Source organism: Diceros bicornis, chromosome 20 (genome assembly GCF_020826845.1).
Source record: "Diceros bicornis minor isolate mBicDic1 chromosome 20, mDicBic1.mat.cur, whole genome shotgun sequence".
NCBI classification, from domain to species: domain Eukaryota; kingdom Metazoa; phylum Chordata; class Mammalia; order Perissodactyla; family Rhinocerotidae; genus Diceros; species Diceros bicornis.
This window is the reverse complement of record NC_080759.1, coordinates 53,817,025-53,835,611: the sequence shown is the minus strand read 5'-3', so window position 1 is coordinate 53,835,611 and position 18,587 is coordinate 53,817,025. Positions and strand designations below refer to the sequence as shown.

The following is an 18,587-nucleotide window of genomic DNA, read 5'->3' as shown; positions in this document are numbered from 1 at the left end:
GCTGATTCCAGAAGGTACTGTCTGGCGTTAAACTAGTCTCACGCGAAAAATAAGTCTCACGCGGCCTGTACTGCGCGTGCGCGAACTGTGCCGCGCTCCCGCGAGAGGAGGGTGCGTTCTCCGTTCGGAGTGGTCCTAGCCGGTTGCGGAAAGGTAGCCGCTGCTGCTGCGCCATGGCGTCCGTGGGGACCCTCGCCTTCGATGAATATGGGCGCCCCTTCCTCATCATCAAGGATCAGGACCGCAAGTCTCGTCTTATGGGACTTGAGGCCCTCAAGGTAACGGGACCGGGACACACTGGCGCTGGGAGAGGGGAGGCGGCCGAACCCGGGCTCTGCGCCTGCGCGGGCCTGGGAGCGGGTCTGCCATGTGCTCCCGGGAAGGCCGGGGGAGCCCCGCTCCTTGAGCTCGGGGAGGCCGGCGGATAAGCCTTTAGCCCCGAGTTGGCGGTAGGGTGGAGCCGCAGGCACCGTTCAGAGCCGGTGGGGCGGCTTCAGTTCCTCGGTTCCCCGGCCCAGCAGTGTTGTCGTCAGCAGGGTGCAGAGAAGGTAGTCTCAGGTCGCCTGGCCGGTGCAGGCTCTGCCTCCTGACCTTCCCTGAGTGTCCCTGCAACAGCCCTAAGAGAAACGGAGCCTCATCATCTTTGTCACCTCCCAAAGGCGTAGTCATTTACCAAGTACGTCTGGTTTGAGCACCTTTATGTGTGGCGTATTCCTGGATGCCTGTCGTAAAAATAAAAAATAGACATCCTTAAGGAAGAAAGGACTAGCGCAAGAAGGAAAAATGGACACCAGTAAGCGTCATACCGGGCAGCGTGTGATTAGAATCGCGGTTATGGGAGAGGATGCAGATAAAGTTGGAGGGTGTCCTCCAGACTGGGTAGAGGCCGGCTTCTGATCAAGGGTGGAGTGATGTGTTGAATGGGAGAGAGCCAGGGTTCTGGGGGAGGAAACAGTAAAAGCGAAGACCCGGGCAGGAAAACGGGGCGGCGCGTTGTAGGGCGAAAGAGCGGTCTGGTTTAGGTGGAGCGTAGTCTACTTTAAGTTACAGTAGTTCCCCAGAGTGGAAGCTCTTGAATGCCCCACAGTCAAGATGTTGTTCCATGGGAAGGAGGGGAGCCGTTGAGAGAGTTTTGAGCATAATCGTAATTTGAGTGAAGCTGTACGTTAGGAAGTAGCATGTGGGGTGGGCTGGAGGAAAAAAGGAAGACCAGAGGCGTTAAATGCAGCATAGCAGGAGTCCAGGTGAGGAAGGGTCATCTGAACAGACGCTGACGGGAAACACGGAGGAAGGGACGCTTTGAGAGGGCACTGACTTCTTTAGGGTTTGTTATAAAGTGGAAGAATCCGTGATGTTGGTGTGGATAGGCCTTGTCACTGGGTCTGAGGTGTCTCTGTTCGTTTAGGGTCTTAGTGCTTTACTTAAATTAAGAAACAGTACAGTTCTCCCACAGGCTGGTTGTTTGAGAACAAGTTACACAACCTCTCTGAACCTCCTTTCTCAGTGAGAGTGTGCACCTCTGTCAAGCTGAGGATGAGAATTAAATGAGGCTAGTTTAAGGAGTGACCACACAGTGCTTGAATGATGGTGGGCGCTCAGGCCGCTGGTATTATTACATGTTCAGGTCTATTTTTCACTTAAAGCGAACAGCACAGAAAGTAACATCCAATATAATAGTACCCTGGAAGCTGCAGGTTATTTTGCATTAGCCACTGTGTTAACCGCTTTCCGTACGTTATTTCATGGTATCCCCACACTGTGAGTTAGGTATTGTTGCGCTGTATTGGAAACGGCCTCAGAGCAGTTAAGCAATTGCTTCAAGTCGCAGGGCCATGATTGAAGCCCCCCTCTGTCTGACTCCAAAGCCAGTGGTCTAGAGCAGGGCCTCAACCTTGGCACTACTAACATTTGGGGCCAGATCCTTCTTTGTTGTGGGGCTCTGTCCTGTGTAGGATGTTTAGCAGCATCCCTGGCCTCTGCCCACTCTGTGCCAGTAGTACCTCCCTCGCCAGTCATGACAACCAAAAATGTCTCCCAGGGGCCAAAATTGCCCCTGGTTAAGAACCACTTCCCTCTGATTATTACCTCTTAAAAATTCCATTATACAGACATATCAATCCAAGTATATTTTGAGGATTACCAGTATTTTCACAGAGCCAATGAACTCTGTCTTTTGTCACCTGCCAGGTGAGTAACCAGGGACAGCTTCACAGAACATGTGCATTTGAACTGCTTTGAAAGTTGGTCAGGATTTTGGTGGGGACAGGGCCTTCTGTGCATCACTACCTCAGGGATCAGAGGACATGTTCCGGAAACAAGAATAGACCATCCTCGCTGGAAGGGAGCTAGGTCTCAGATTGCAGAGGGCATTGAAGACAGAGCTGAAGCTTTTGGACTTGAGTGTTGAGGCGCTGGGGAGTTGTTTAAGGTTTGGGACTAGTAAGCAACACCCTTGAGAAAAATGGGTGGCTTAGCTGGATGTAGGATGAATTTGAAGGATGGGAGGTGAGATAAGAGACCCTTGAATTCTGTAGGATGCTGTGGATCTGGGTTTAGGTTGGTGATGGCAAGAATAGAAAGAAAGGAAACGACATTTGGAGGAAAAACGGGTATAATTATGTGTGGGAACAGAAAAGGATGCTTTCAAGCTTCCAATACTTTCCGTGTTGATAACCTTGGCAGCTGACAGGCAAGGGTGACTCTAAGGTATATGGGTTCTGCGTTGGCTTGACCGTTTGAGAGAAGAGTGCGTCTCTGCAGTAAACCGTAGTGTGACAGTTCCAGGTGCTGCGTGTGTACAGCTGGACTCCTCACGTGATGTTAGCCTTGCAAAGTCCTACAAGGCCTGTCAGGTCAGACTGCCCCTGCTCTTGGCTGTAAGGTGGGCGGTAGGAGAACCTGCCTCATAGATGTATTGATTCTAGAGAACAGGAACTATGTCATGAGTGTTTTTTATAATCATCAGCTGTATGCATTTAACTATTAAAATTATATGTACTTGAATATTTGTTTTTTCTGTCTGCTTGATTTAGTCTCATATAATGGCAGCAAAGGCTGTAGCCAATACAATGAGAACATCACTTGGACCAAATGGTAAGAGTCTCTCATTCTGTGTTGTTTTAACAAAAGTTTTAAATCATAAAATAGTCAGTATGTAACAGTGCAGGGGACATGCTAATCCCCTAATAAACCAAACTTTTTCCGTGTATTCCAGACTTTAAACATGGTTATAATCATAATGTTTGTCCAGTTTTAGGTCAGATGTTTTTTCCACTTAACATCATTTTATAAGCATGTTCCAAATCATAACTGTTGTCTTTTGTGATTAATATTACATTTGTCATTTCTCTGGTTTTAGGCGTTTTAGATTGTTCCCAGTGTTTTGCTTTATATTAGCCAATCTAAAAATGTCTTCATGCAAATATTCCTTTATGTATGTTGAATTTTTATGATAAATTCCTAGATAGGAACTGCATCAATAAATCTAACTTTATAATTTTATAGTTTTTGGTATAGGTTGCCTTTTTTTTTTTTTTTTTTTTGCTTAAAGTCATTCTAAACATTACTGTCTTTTTAGGGCTTGATAAAATGATGGTGGATAAGGATGGTGATGTGACTGTAACGAATGATGGTGCCACCATTTTAAGCATGATGGATGTCGATCATCAGATTGCCAAGCTGATGGTTGAACTGTCCAAATCACAGGATGACGAAATTGGAGATGGAACCACAGGAGTGGTTGGTAAGAAAAGGCAAAATATCTTTTCTCATTTAAGAGATGTTATTTAGAATCACAGGGCTAACGTGTCTGCCGAGAATGTTTTCTCTGAATCAGATGAAGAGGAGACAGTCGGAGAAATCCAGGTTGAAGGACACGCTAAAAAACAAGCGGCCCAGTGCGCGCGCTCCGCTGCGGCGGCCCGGGGTTCGCTGGTTCAGATCCCGGGCGCGCACCGACGCACTGCTTGGCAAGCCATGCTGTGGCGGCGTCCCATATAAAGTGGAGGAAGATGAGCACAGATGTTAGCCCAGGGCCGTCTTCCTCAGCAAAAAAAGAGGAGGATTGGCGGATGTTAGCATAGGGCTGATCTCCTCACAAAAAAAAAAAAAAAAAAAAAAACAAGCGGCCCAGACTCTTCAAAACTATCAGTGTCATGAAAGAACAGAAGGGCAGTGGGGTAGAGTTAGGCAACTATTCTAGATTAAAGGAGCTAAAGAGAGATGACAAGGAGCTGTAATGTGTAAAACTTGATTGGGTGTTTTAAGCTGTAAAGGATGGTTGGGACAGTGGGGGAATTTGATTTGTGGATCATGTATTACAGAATAGTATACTGTCAATGTTAAAGTTCCTTAACGTTGTGTGACGGTCATAGTGCAGTGATGTAGGAGAATGCCTTTGTACTTGGGAGCTGCACGCTAAGATATTTAGGGGTGACATGATTTCTGCAACTGATTCTCAGTTGAATGGAAAAGGTGCATACATACGTGGAGAAAACAAATGTGGCAAAATGTTCTTAATAAGTAAACAAGTGTTCATTTTACTGTTCTTGCATTTTTTCTGAATGTTTAAAATGTTTAAAAAGTTGAGGAAGATTGAAGAGATGTTACCTTTAGTGTTACTTTCTGCAGATGAAATTTGAATTCATGTATTCAACAAATATTTATTGGGTGCCAGGTACTGTTGTAGATGTGCTTGGACTGCAGCAGTATGAAAACAAATAGGACTCATCATCTTTGTGGCACTAAAATGAGTGTGGAGGGGGAGGTTGTTGGAGGGGTATAAATAATAATTTTTTTTAATATAATTTTATTCATTTATTTTTCCCCCAAAGCCCCAGCAGATAGTTGTATGTCATAGCTGCGCATCCTTCTAGTTGCTGTATGGGGCACGTGGCCTCAGCATGGCCGGAGAAGTGGTGCGTTGGTGCGCGCCCGGGATCCAGGCCGCCAGCAACGGAGTGCACACACTTAACCACTAAGCCACGGGGCCAGCCCTAAATAATAAATTTTTAGATTCTCTTATCACCAGCATGCGTTGCACTGCATAGGCGTCTTTGGTTCAGGAAACAGAACAGATTTTTCCCTCTTGTAAAAATGTTCTTTTTACCATATATTCTTTAGTTATAGTCTTCATATCACTGAGAGTTGATCCTCCATCTATAGGAAGAGACCTGTTTGACCTTTGCTAGAGCCAAAACAAGAAGCTCCCTTTTTTGTTGTTGTTGTTGAGGAAGATCAGCCCTGTGCGAACATCTGCCAATCCTCCCCTTTTTTTTTTTTTTTTTTGCTGAGGAAGACTGGCCCTGGGCTAACATCCATGCCCCTTTTCCTCCACTTTATATGGGACGCCGCCACAGCATGGCTTGACAAGGGACAAGCATTGAGTGCCAGGAATCCAAACCGGTGAAACCTGGACCGCCGCAGTGGAGCACGTGCACTTAACCGCTTGCGCCACCAGGCCGGCCCAAGAAGCTCCCTTTTTGAAAATAGGTTCGATGGGCTCATCCTCTCAGATACTTCCAGCTTAATTCTGGAACCTTCATAGTTCCAGGGTAGCATCTAATTTGTACTGATTATACAAGTTTAAGCATTTGCATGAACCGGTTGTGGACTGTCTTTTCCGCAGTCCTGGCTGGTGCCCTGTTGGAAGAAGCCGAGCAGTTGCTGGACCGTGGCATTCACCCGATCAGGATCGCCGACGGCTATGAGCAGGCCGCCCGCATTGCCATCGAGCACCTGGACAAGATCAGCGACAGAGTCCTTGTTGACGTGAAGGACACCGAGCCCCTGATCCAGACTGCCAAAACCACGCTCGGCTCCAAAGTGTAGGTTTACAGGACAGTTACAATTCGTACTTGTGGAGGAGGCAAAGCTTGTTTGCTTGTTCCTAAAGGCAACACGAAATGATCACGGGTGGCCTCATATTGACTTGATGGGTTTCTGTCTGGTTTTATTTTGGTTTTGCTTTGTTTGTAAAGTAGTTTTAGACACTTGCCATCTCTTGTTTCAATTGGAAGGTGAATTTCCAGGCTTGGGTATTAAACCCTCTCAACAATATTTGTAAAATATATAGTCCTTTAATTTAGCAGGATGGGCTGCATTAGAAATCAACCAGACAAGGCCCTGCTTGGGGAATATGTTGATTTTCATAACACTTTATAACCATTTCTTTGCTAGGAAACGATTTGGGGGGAGCTTCCACTTTTCATTCATTCAACAAGCAAATTTCTGGTCCTGAATATTAATTTAGTAAAGAGGGACAGTCGTAAAATTGACTTACATTGGGTGTTTTCAGCGTTTACGTAATACTTCATATTTGCCAGGCCTGCTGCCACATCTTTGGGGCACAAGAGGCTATTCTTGCCTCCCAGAAACTCAAAGCAACCTCAGCCAAGTGGCCTTCTTATCTTGAACAATAATAGAAACTTATGGATGCTTTTTAAAAAGACTTATGGCCATAATGTAGCATAAAAATTCAGTGTAAGGTGCTTTATTACACTTTTTTTAAATCAGTATTAGTGCGAGAAATGTTTTAATTTGTGTGACAGTTTTAACGAAAGGAAGGTGTGGTCTCGACTCACAGAGGTCAGGAGAGTGCAACAAAAATGTCTGTCTCTGGTGCCTTCTCTCCTGAGGGGAAAGACGTCCACCCAGCACTGTGCTAGAGCAGGGACACCATCAGCAATGCCAGCTATCCTCATGTCTTAGCTGAGCCTGGCTCCTGGACAAGGCTGCCTACCCTGGAGTGGTCTCTATGACAAGTAGAGCACTACTTTCCTCATAGAAGGAAGGCATTACCCTTCCTTGAAATGCACAAATCTTATTTTATTATTGCTTTATAAGTTGATTCTGCTCTATTTGCAAGTCTTTATAAAACTCAAGTTATGTACAGGTCTTTATTATAGAAAATACTCAAATCGGTTGACAATAGCCAAATATGTTCAACATAAAGCAGAACATTGTAAATCGCCTATTTAGGACACAAACAACATTTTTAGTTCCATGGTTATCTTTTCTAGATGACTTAAGATGTCAGACATTATATTTCAAGTATGAGATTTCCTCAGTGGCTTTTCCAGAATCAGAAGTAAATTTTCTGAGCAGTCTATTCAAATGTTTCAAAACTTTCCGAAAAAGATAACATCCCCCATCTGTAATTGACGTAGTGGAAATTCCTGTGAGGGTAGGGTGCCCTGTCGAGTCCTTTCTCTTCTCAGTGAGTGCTGTGCCTCATTTAGATAAGATTGGCTTCTCCTGGATGGTTTCATATCTTTCCCATTCTGTTTAGGACTTGTAAAATATTAAAAGTATTCTTAGTAGCAGAATCTTAAAAATCTTGGTTCTTGCCATACATCGTTGGTCTCTTGTGTATATTAATAATGGAAGAAAGTAGTACATTTCAGTTAGAGTTAGTGGAAAGAAAGGTGTAATTTTTTTCCCATTGCAGTTTATGGTTCCCTTTGGGCCCATTGTTCCCAGGTTAAGAATCCCTGCCCCAGACCAGTGAAAGTACAGGTTGTGATGGTGTTCCCTCCTAGGGACTCAAGACGTCATTAGTTTTATAAATACCTTGTGGTTACAGAATGTTATCTTGTGTTGGAGTTCCCACAGCACATTGTGTGTTCTGCTTTGGTTGCAGTAATTGTTAAATGGATGTGAAAGGTTCATTTCATGTGTTTTCCTCAGGGTTAACAGCTGTCACCGGCAGATGGCGGAGATAGCTGTGAATGCTGTCCTCACCGTGGCAGACATGCAGCGCAGAGACGTCGATTTTGAGCTCATCAAAGTGGAGGGCAAAGTGGGCGGCAGGTTGGAGGACACTAAACTGATTAAGGGCGTGATTGTGGACAAGGATTTCAGTCATCCACAGATGCCAAAAGTAAGTCACTGCCTTTCACAGCCTCAGACTGATCTAACCCCTCAATCCACCAATTGAAATGTTCCTCTTTCTCCCCATAGCAAGTAGAAGATGCTAAGATTGCAATTCTCACATGTCCATTTGAACCACCGAAACCAAAGACGAAGCATAAGCTGGATGTGACTTCTGTAGAGGATTTTAAAGCCCTTCAGAAATACGAAAAGGAGAAGTTTGAAGAGATGATTCAGCAAGTAAGTCATACCGCAGCTTGTAGTGGAATTTAAACTCTGAAAGGACACAGTTAGCTGAAAATAATAAACACGTGTGGCACTCACCTGCCTATCTGGATACCTTGTTATGTGGCTGTAAATAACATATTAACAGTGTAGGTCTTTTTTCTTTACTTTTAGATTTTATTTATTTATTTTTTTCCCCCCCCAAAGCCCCAGTAGATAGTTGTATGTCATAGCTTCACATCCTTCTAATTGATGTATGTGGGACGCGGCCTCAGCACGGCCGGAGAAGCGGTGTGTCGGTGCGTGCCCGGGATCCAAACCCGGGACGCCAGCAGCAGAGCGCACGCACTTAACGGCTAAGCCACGGGGCCGGTGCTCTTCACTTTTAAATTAAAAAATAATACACGTTCACGGTGAGAAAGAATCAAATGACAGAGGCATATGAAGGAAAGAAGTCTGGATTTTGTCTTAAAATGGGAATGTGTCTGAGTGCCTGAAAGAACTGACTCAGTTGCCTTGAGCTGTGCTTTCAGTTTTACATATGTGCTCTCCTGGACACATCTAAGCTGGTGGGTCTGGACGATTTTAATATGGCTTACCGCATATTTGAGACCTCTAAATATAACTTTTAGGCAAAAGAGTTACTGAGTAACTGGAAGTGAACCAGAATGCAGTCACGATAATCCCAGTTCTTTGCTTAAACAAGTCAGAGTGTTATTTTATAAACACCTTAGCTCTTCTCCTCTGGCTATTAACGTTTTATGTGTGTATGCTCTCTGTGCAGTTCTTTGGGACTCTGTCCTTGGGATTTTAAAGCACGAGTACCTGAGGATACAAGAACACGGATGTTTCGATGTCTGTATTTAGGGGAGTAGTTGAATTCATTGATTGCTTCGTGATGCAGTTCCTTGTGCCTACTGTCTATCAGGCTCTGTTGGAGTCCCTGGGGATACAGCAGTGAGCGAAGCAGAGCTCTTGCTGGTGAGGTGCAGACTAGGGAAAGTAGGCAGGGGCTCTGTTACAGACACTGGTCAGAGAAGGCCTCTCTGAGGAGACAACGTGTGGCCAGAGACCTAAGTGAGGTGAGAAGGCAGCATTTCTGGGTGAGGAGCATTCCAGGCCGAGGCGAGGTAGGAGTGGGCAACATGTACAAAGGCCCTGAGCAGGAACGTGGTTGGTGTGTGCAGGGAACAGCAAGGCTGAGGGGTTGGAGCACACTGGCAGGAGTTTGTAAATAAAAGCCTCTTATCTGGGCTGCAGGGGGGCCATGGAAATGCTGGCTGAGGTGCACTGGAGGAGAGATGACAGCAACTAAGAGGCCAGGGGTGTTGGATGGATCGTGTTGGTAGATGTGCGGGTTGCAGGAATGGTAACAGGAATGGTCATGGGGCTAGATGCCCACACTTCGAAGAACGAGAAGGAGTGACCCAGGAAGGAATGTTGTGGGTGGCTTTGAGGAGCTAGAAGGACCCCTTTCCTATTTTGAGCACGTGGGAGAAAAAATAGCCATCTGAGGAGGAGTGCTGGGACAGGTTGGTTTTCAGGAGACAGCCAGAGTTTGTTCACAGCCAGAATGTAATGGAAACATGGCAAGAAAGAGTCTGCTGTTAATGGACTGAGTTCCAGAGGGTCGGGGCAGGAAGAGAGGTAGAGAGCCAGGGTGGGGGATGATCTGGGAGGCTTGCATGGAGACAGAAGTAAGTAGCGGTTGAGGGGCATGGCACAGTTATCACAGGTGATTGCCGAGGGAGGGATGGACCGTCAGTTCTGATCATCGCCGCCTTTGGGGACAAGTCGTAGCCATTTGCAATGGTTGGGACGGTGCTTCTCACTAGGAGCAGGATCACTTCTTTTGGCCTCTGAATTACTCTGTATTTTGATCCACAGAGGATAGTCCACTCAAGTAAGAAAAGTTGCAGGGAAATGTGTATCTTAAGATTCAATTTTTGTTACGCACACACACATCCCCACACACACACAGATGAAAGTGCTTCTTGAGTATTTGTGACTGGACAGAGCTGTTAACCTGTTTCCCGGGAGCGGGGTGCCTAGCCATGGTGAGACGTGTTTTGTTTCGTTTCTCTGTAACAGTGGGGTTTGGTGTGAATTAGTAATTTTTAAAGCATGGTTTAAAAAACGAGGTGATTCCCATTGATACATGTTCATTGTTTAGAACTTGGGACTGACAGGGTAGACACTTGTACGTTTTCTTCCTTCTCCTCACTGTGCTTCGTTTATTTTCATGCCAACTATGCATCTCACCTTTTTCGATCTTTTTTCAAACATTGGAGCACAAAGAATACTTACTTGTTATTAACACGATTGTGGCATTTCTTTTCCCAGATTAAAGAAACTGGCGCTAACCTAGCTATTTGCCAGTGGGGCTTTGATGATGAAGCAAATCACTTACTTCTTCAGAATAACTTGCCTGCAGTCCGGTGGGTAGGAGGACCTGAAATCGAGGTAGGAAGCTCTGTGTGAAGAGACTGCTGAACATGGGGATTGAGCTTACAAGGCATTTCTCTTTGGGGGCTGCTTTGGTAGTACTTCCCTTAAATAACCACATCGTGCCACGGCTCCCTGGATTAGAGGAGGATGAGCCGGGAGAGAGGAAAGTGCTAGAATCTCTTTTTGTTGTTTTTGATAATAGTGCTGTGTATTTCTGGTGTTGCACAGCACGTGGTTTCCGTATGTCATCTCATTTAGCACTCTCATTGGCTCTCTGAGGCAGGAACTTCTATGTCAGCTGAATACCAATAGCCCTCCCAGACGTGGTCTGTACCCCAGGCACACATGGCCTCGTTGGTCCTCACTGCAGCCCTGTGTACAGAGAGAGGGAGGGCTGTGCAGAGCTCCGATTCAGGGCCACAGTCGAGGTCAAGAGCTCTAGGGACGTGCGCAGGGTGATGGAGCCAGGCGGCACTGGAGCCAGACCAAGACACCCAGCTCTTCAGAACATTGTTCATTTAACAAGGCTTTCTAGGTTGAACTTGAAATTTTTTGGCCAGGATGGGGCAGCAGTTCTCATGAACAAGGTGGTCATAGATCAAGTTTAGCTCATTTGTGGTCTAGTTTTGAAAGTTCACTGTACACCACCATTGTCTTCCTTCTTCCCTGACCCACCCCACTTAGTTGATTGCCATTGCGACGGGAGGGCGGATCGTCCCGCGGTTCTCGGAGCTCACAGCTGAGAAACTGGGCTTTGCTGGTCTTGTAAAAGAGATCTCGTTTGGGACAACCAAGGACAAAATGCTGGTCATCGAGCAGTGTAAGAACTCCAGAGCTGTAACCATCTTCATCAGAGGAGGAAATAAGATGGTGAGAGCTCGGTTACTTGTGCTACGTCTTTTCTCATTCTGGCACGTGGTTTGGCTTTGTCCATGATATACTTAACTGAGACAGTTACCGTGTGAAAAACAGTGTCATTTTTCTTAAACAGTGATGTAATTGTTGTAAAATTAGTGGAGACCATGTTCCATTGTCAGTTCTACAAGGTATACTCGCCTCTCCTTGATCCCTTGGGTAGAAGTGGGGAACCCGAGTAAACAGCCACTGACAATCTCTCCGTGCTCCAAGGGTGGGTTTTTAGTGCGTCGTCATACACGAGGCGCACTGTGAGGTTTGCTCTCTCAGTTTTGTTTTGTTTGACCCTTTGCTTGGTCGTGTGTCTTGGGATGAGTCCTTGACTGCCTCTGCCTGTTTCATTTTTTGTAAACTACGATCTAGGGAGAAAAGGTAGGATAAAGATAGAAACCATCTGATGACAAATGTTCTGGCATGCCCTCTCCATGTATTTTTGGCCAAGGTGGCTTGAATGGGGGTCAGGGTATTTCCAGTGCCCAGCAAGCACTTAGAGTAAACCAGAGGTGCCAGATATTTGGCTGTAAAATGGACAGATCATGATCACATCAATTTAGGCAAAACTGTTTTCCCTAGATCATCGAGGAAGCAAAACGATCCCTCCACGATGCCCTGTGTGTCATCCGGAACCTCATCCGTGACAATCGAGTGGTATACGGAGGTGGTGCTGCTGAAATAGCTTGTGCTCTGGCGGTCAGCCAAGAGGCAGACAAGGTAAAATACACGGGGGCCATGTTAGAGGCTGAGACGTTCTGAACTGTGTGCGTGTGAGGCAGCGGTGCTCTGAGCAGAACTGGATGGTGCCCGAAGTGAAGAGCATCGAGAGCTGTATGTGACAGGCGTTTGATCTCAGTTAACTCTCATGCCCACGTATTCGATTGTGGGTTACCATAAACCAGCATTTCTCAGCCTTTTTCAACCATCTAGCCTTGATGATGATAACTCGCTGCAGTCTTTTAACATTATTTGAAATTCAAAACCAAGTAAATATCATAACTAAGGCAATAAGGGCTGATTTGTTCTCAGACTTCTCACATGTATACCTTTTCCATCCTTATTCTGTAATGGCATGTCAATATTCTGATAGATAATCAAGGCAGCCTGTTAGAATTCTTCATGAGTTAGCTTTTCCATGTGTGTGATTTAATTGTGTTTCCAAATTGCTTCTGGGTTTTTCTTTTGCCAAGCACGCTTAACCATAACCCTGTACCCTCCAGTGCCCAACCTTGGAGCAATACGCCATGAGGGCCTTTGCCGATGCGTTGGAAGTCATCCCCATGGCCCTTTCTGAAAACAGTGGCATGAATCCCATCCAGACTATGACCGAAGTTCGAGCCAGACAAGTGAAGGAGATGAACCCTGCTCTTGGAATTGACTGTTTGCACAAGGGTACAAATGGTGAGGAGCTCTGTGACTGTGTGTGGAGTTGTGGTTTGATTTAAATTGAGTCATTTTATACTGTATGGCTGTACAGTATATCATGTTTACTATGAGGTTATCATATTTTTTTAAATATTTTAACTCACTTTAGGTATTCAAGTCCTAAATTTTAGAATGTTCAATTTGATTACCTTAGGAGTTGGTTAGACTGCTAGTCCTAACAACAAAGAAGTAGTATTAATAGCACTAAACCACAGTGTGGTATTTTTACCAAAGATGACTTCCATTTTAAATCTCTAGTTTTAGATAATAATTCCTGTCTCACTTTTTTTTTTACACAAATGTCTGTCAGAGTGGGTTCTGGATGTCATAAAACAGCTCTGAAACTGACTTTTAGTTCACAGCTTATTCTGTGATTATACCCCATAAATTATGGGGTGCTTTATAAGTGTGATGTACTGTGACTTCTGTAGCCACTTGTGTAGTTCATCTGCTGAGAAGGTGTTACGTATATCTTAGCTTGTTGAAACGGTGGTCCCAGTGACGTTTGCCTCAGTTGGGCCGTGTCTGGGGTTCTCCCATCAGTCCGGATCCCGGAACCTTGGACAGTTCGTGTTTTTATTTGGAGGTGTAGGTGCATTCTGCTTTTCGTGTTCACAGCCCAAGGATTTTTAACTGGAATGCGTGGTTGTGAAAAATTTACTATTTTTAGATCTTTCTTGGAATTATTTTACGTTTCAGGTACAGTCAGATTTCACTTATTTCAGGTTTACTGAGTTACGGTTTTGGGTACTTTGTGGAATGAGATGTCACTGAAAGGTTTCGCCGTGCACCTGGTCGCTTAGCAGCTTAGCTTGTATTTGAAGAGAGGTCTCCTTGTCACCCCACAGCCCTCTGGTAACCAGGTTCAAATTCCAGAATGTCCTTGGAAGTAATGAAATTATATTTTTCTGAAAATGTAACTGGGACTGTTAGCTTCAAAACTTGTATTTCTTTTTTTTTTTTTTTTTTTTTTTTTTTTTTTTTTTTTGTGAGGAGGACCAGCCCTGAGCTAACATCCAATGCCAATCCTCCTCTTTTTTTTTTTTTTTTTTTTTTTTTTTTTTTTTTTTTTTTTTTGCTGAGGAAGACTGGCCCTGGGCTAACATCCATGCCCATCTTCCTCTATTTTATATGGGACGCCGCCACAGCATGGCTTAACAAGCGGTGCGTCTGTACGCACCCGGGATCCGAACCGGCGAACCCCAGGCCGCCGCAGCGGAACGTGCGCACTTAACCGCTTGCGCCACCGAGCCAGCCCCCAAAACTTGTATTTCTTAAGTTCTGTGATTCCATACATTGAAGCAAGTTATTAATGTTGAATGTGTAAGCCATTTTAGGATAATCAATTTATTTGTATTTTTCAGATATGAAGCAGCAACATGTCATAGAAACCTTGATTGGCAAAAAGCAACAGATATCTCTCGCAACACAAATGGTTAGAATGATTTTGAAGATTGATGACATCCGAAAGCCTGGAGAATCTGAAGAATAAAGAAAAAATTTAGAATAAAATATAGTAGTAAGATCCACTACTGGGATTAAATAAATGGTGTCTTGTGATGCATCTACAGTTATTTATTCTTATGTCCTTTTTCAGACACTGTAGATGCTGTGATAAAAATAGCTGCTTGGTAACCATAGTGTCACTTGTTCAGAGACGTGGAATTGTAGGGATACTGTCTCATAAGCTTTTGTATTCGTTATATTAAAGGGACCTCTTGAAACAACCTTTATCTTCTGCTCTTCAAGTTTAAGAAACGTTCATTGTAGTAGTAATCAAATGCTGCAGTTTGTTTTTCCTTTTTTAATAAGCTGTAGGGACTATTCTAACAGCTTGAATGTTGAGTTCTCAAGATTTATTTTAACAGTGTGAGGAATATGGGCTTGATCCTATTACATGTATTTAAGTGATGCACCTATCTAATGGTGGATCCTTTAATTGTGGAGACCCCATCATAGGATTATTTCTGCTGCAAAATTATGGGATGTCTTAAGTGTTGGTAGGTTATACCAACATAGCCTGGAATATTATTACAGTGCTTATGAGACTAGCCTTTGTCTTCACGTAGTCTCCTCTGCTTTATTCTGGTCCCGGCCCCACCCTGAACATAAGCCAGCTTGTGTGCAGAGAAGGCCAGAGTGGGCAGACTGCCACACCACCTGCAGACACAGGCATTTCAGAACCCAGTTGGGGTTTTCTTACCAGAGGGACAAAACAAGCAGAGGTTAGAGTGGATTGTAGAAAGTTCAAGAGAGAATAGATCGAGTGAGAGGAAATGCCTTGGGATACCATTTTTGGGTAGACTGGTATTGAATTAATTTGACCTGCTGAAATAATACCAGCTGTCAGTGTAGCCCTTACCCTGGGCCAGGCCTTGTTCTGAGAACTACCTGGGTTGTCTCAGTTCCCACCACCCTGTGAAGGAGATAGATTTCTTACCATTCACTTCTTACAGGCGAGTTTTGATTATTTGCCAGCATTTCCTGGCCAGTAAGTAGTGAAGCCGGGTCAAACCCTGACAGTCGACTCCACAGTCCCTCTCATCCCCATGCTTTTTGCCCCCATTTGCTTGTGTGTGGTTCTCTAGATGTCCTAAAGGAATGTCTCTTAGGCCATCATGATGATCTAGTTACTTATGTGCCACCAGGCGGAGGATTTCTGACAGGACCAATCAGAGGCTGTAGAATCAGGAAGTGGTGGTTCTTCTGTCTGAATTGACTTAAGAGATAAGTTTCAGGGTTGCCTTTTCCTGTGAACATGGACAATGACCAGTCTTAACTGTTGGGTCGTTGTGGTTCCTCTCTACATTAATGTGTTGTTTCCCTCAACAAATATCCTGTGGATTTGGGAACAAGTGCTAATATCATTCTTCCTAATTTTATATGTTTGTGGAACTACACAGTTGAGTGTTGAAAGCTTAAAACCTACTGAACATACAGGCTAGTGCACATCTCATCATCAAATGGCTTGTGATATAGCACCATCATAACCTACACTACTGCATTCTGGGTATAGCATGAGAAGGCATCTGTGCCAAGTGTAGAGTCCAGTCAGACATAGACCCACTTAGGTAAATATTTTGACACAGTACCATGGGTGGGCTCGTTTACAAAGGCCACTTCCAGCCTGCAAAGAGCATGCAGCAGCCTGCTTTGCACCAGAGTCTCCCCTAAAGGGGTTCTTGGTTGTATGAGAAGACCCTGGAACCACTCCTCCTCTCTGAAAGTGAACCTCACCAATGTCCCTGGCGTTTTCTGTGGTTGAGAGAAACTATTTATCTTGAAGTTCCAAATCACTTGTCAAGTTTTACACGCCTTGTACTTGAGGGACCCGCCCCCTCATCCTGTGTGTAGCAAGAGCAACTTGAGGCGCTTGACCCTAAGGCCAGGTTCCCACACGGGACCCCACGTTGTCCTGTTGGCTCCTGATTCCTCCATTTGCTGGATTTAGTTGGTGTTTGTTAAATGGCCTGGTCTTTAATTCTAAGCAACCACTTAAAAGTACAAATACCTCTGGAAGGGCAGAGAGGCTGGTCTGATGTGACTGAACTGCCTAATCCTTGTGCCTTTCTCCTCTGCTCTTGGTGAAACAGCTCCACTAGAGGATCGAGAGTGTGGGGTCAGGGAGGGGGGGGGGGTGGCTCTTAAACAATAAATTATTTGTAAGCATGTGGAAGTGTTTCTCCATTTTAGGTGCTTCTTGCAGGGAGCTTACAAGCTGGGGGTCATCTGAGGCATCAGAAGAGAGGGAACCAAAGACAAAGGGCTACTTAGAAAACGTTGAAGGTCAGGGAAAGGGGAGACCACGACAGCAGTGGTGAAGGTGTCATATACATTTGTGTCGTAAGTGCTGTTGTTAATGGTTTAGATAGATAGTAGCAGTGGTTTCCAAAGTGGGGTCTGCAGACTCTCTGGGGTCCTTTCAGGGGGCCGTGAGGTCAGTGGTAGTTTCACACTAAGCTTCTTTGCCTTTTTCACTGTGTTGACAGTTGCCCTGATGGTGCAAAAGGAGCGATGGGTAAAACTGTCATTTTAACATGAATCAGGACAGGGGCACCAAACTGTACCATAATCGTGTTCTTCACCACCACACACTAAAAAAAATGACCATTTTCACTGAAGGATGGCCTTGATGGAGTAATACAAATTACTAGATCATCAGATCTCGGCTCTGGAGTACACAGCTTTGTAATATTCTGTGACAAAATAAGTGTGTAATAAGTATGGCGGTTGTCTCAGCTGAACTAGGCCCTCTTATGGAGCACCATTTTTATTCTAAAGAAAGGACAGGCTGGTTACTCAGACTTGGAGATGACAGATATTTCCTCAAAAATGAGTAGTGAGCCTGTCACTTAAGTAGAACAACTGTCTCAGGTCAGGCTTCTGTAACAAAAATACCATAGACTGGCTCAGGCAACTGACATTTCTCACAGTTCTGGAAGCTGGAGGCCCAAGAAAGCCTGAGATTCCAGACTGGACCAAACCACCAAACTCTCTTTCCCACAGCTCTGCTTCTCTTCCGGTATTTCCTATCCTGGATAATCTCTAAGCTGACCTCAGATCATGCACTGTGTCCTCACAGTTCTCTTCTAAATGCTCTGGAATCTCCTTTCCTCTTCATGCGCCGGCCTGGAGTCAGTCCCACGTCACTGCCTCCTGCCCCCTAGCAAGACAGGCCATCTGTCACTCCTGCTGCTCTCACAGAAAGAACTAGAAACATCAGCCACGTGGGACTCTGCAGGCCCAGCAATGGAAGAAAAGACGGGCTGGGTGTGGCCCCTGAGGCTGCGGGGATTCCTCTGGCTCCCATCTTCCAGAACAGAAGTGCCATGAGTTTCCCTCCCAGAGCCCCAGGTCTACAAGAAATGGCCCCACGTTGGCCGTGGCACACGGGGATGAAGACAGCCCCACCCTCCACCCAGCGCCCAAGCAGACCCCACCCCCCGGCCCCACCTGATGGAGGGAGCTGTCTGCTGGGGCCCGGCCTGAGTGGGAGGGAAACAACCGGCCTTCCCGGTGTCCGCAGACACTGAGAGGGGCCAGCAGGAGGGACAGCTGTCTGGTCCAGTCGTGAGGAGTCCACCAAGTAAAGAAACGCGCTGGGCTGGAACTGAGAGTGAGCCACTGTGGGGCTGTCACATGGGGGGACAACAGGATCAACAGAAAGTCAACGGGACGCAGCGAGAGGATGGAGGCGCCATCACTAGGGCAGAGGAGCACTGCCCCACACGGTTCCTACCGGCCACACGAGGCTACCGAGTGCTAGACACCTGGCTAGGGCTACTGAGAGCTGAGTTTATTTGATTGAATTTTAATGAATTTAATGCAAAAACTGAAACTCTGGGCCGGGCCTGTGGCTTAGCGGTTAAGTGCGCACCCTCCACTGCTGGCGGCCCGGGGTTCGATCCGGGGCGCGCACTGACGTCACCGCTTCTCCAGCCACGCTGAGGCCGCATCCCACATACAGCAACTAGAAGGATGTGCAGCTATGACATACAACTATCTACTGCGGCTTTGGGGAAAAAATAAATAAATAAATAAAATTAAAAAATAGAAAACCTGAAACTCTACCCTTCACACCACCACCCTTCTGACTCAACACAGATTTCTGACTCAGCCCCAGACCCTGGGACCCGAAAATGCCAGTGTTTGGGAGACAGCTGGATGGTGACTCGGATTCATCGTTTTTTATCAGCTGTTAGGAAAAGCCA

General features: G+C 45.5%; 1 protein-coding gene across 1 annotated transcript; it reads left to right on the top strand.

Moving 5' to 3' along the window:
• Nucleotides 1-123: 123 nt before the first annotated feature.
• CCT5 (chaperonin containing TCP1 subunit 5) lies at nucleotides 124-14,603 on the top strand. Its single transcript, XM_058564352.1, has 11 exons — nucleotides 124-278; nucleotides 3,033-3,093; nucleotides 3,578-3,742; nucleotides 5,627-5,825; nucleotides 7,687-7,879; nucleotides 7,960-8,109; nucleotides 10,438-10,557; nucleotides 11,227-11,412; nucleotides 12,031-12,168; nucleotides 12,672-12,852; nucleotides 14,241-14,603. The coding sequence occupies exons 1-11, from the start codon at nucleotides 174-176 to the stop codon at nucleotides 14,366-14,368; spliced, it is 1,626 nt and encodes a 541-aa protein (XP_058420335.1). The 5' UTR covers nucleotides 124-173; the 3' UTR covers nucleotides 14,369-14,603.
• The last annotated feature ends 3,984 nt before the right edge of the window (nucleotides 14,604-18,587 follow it).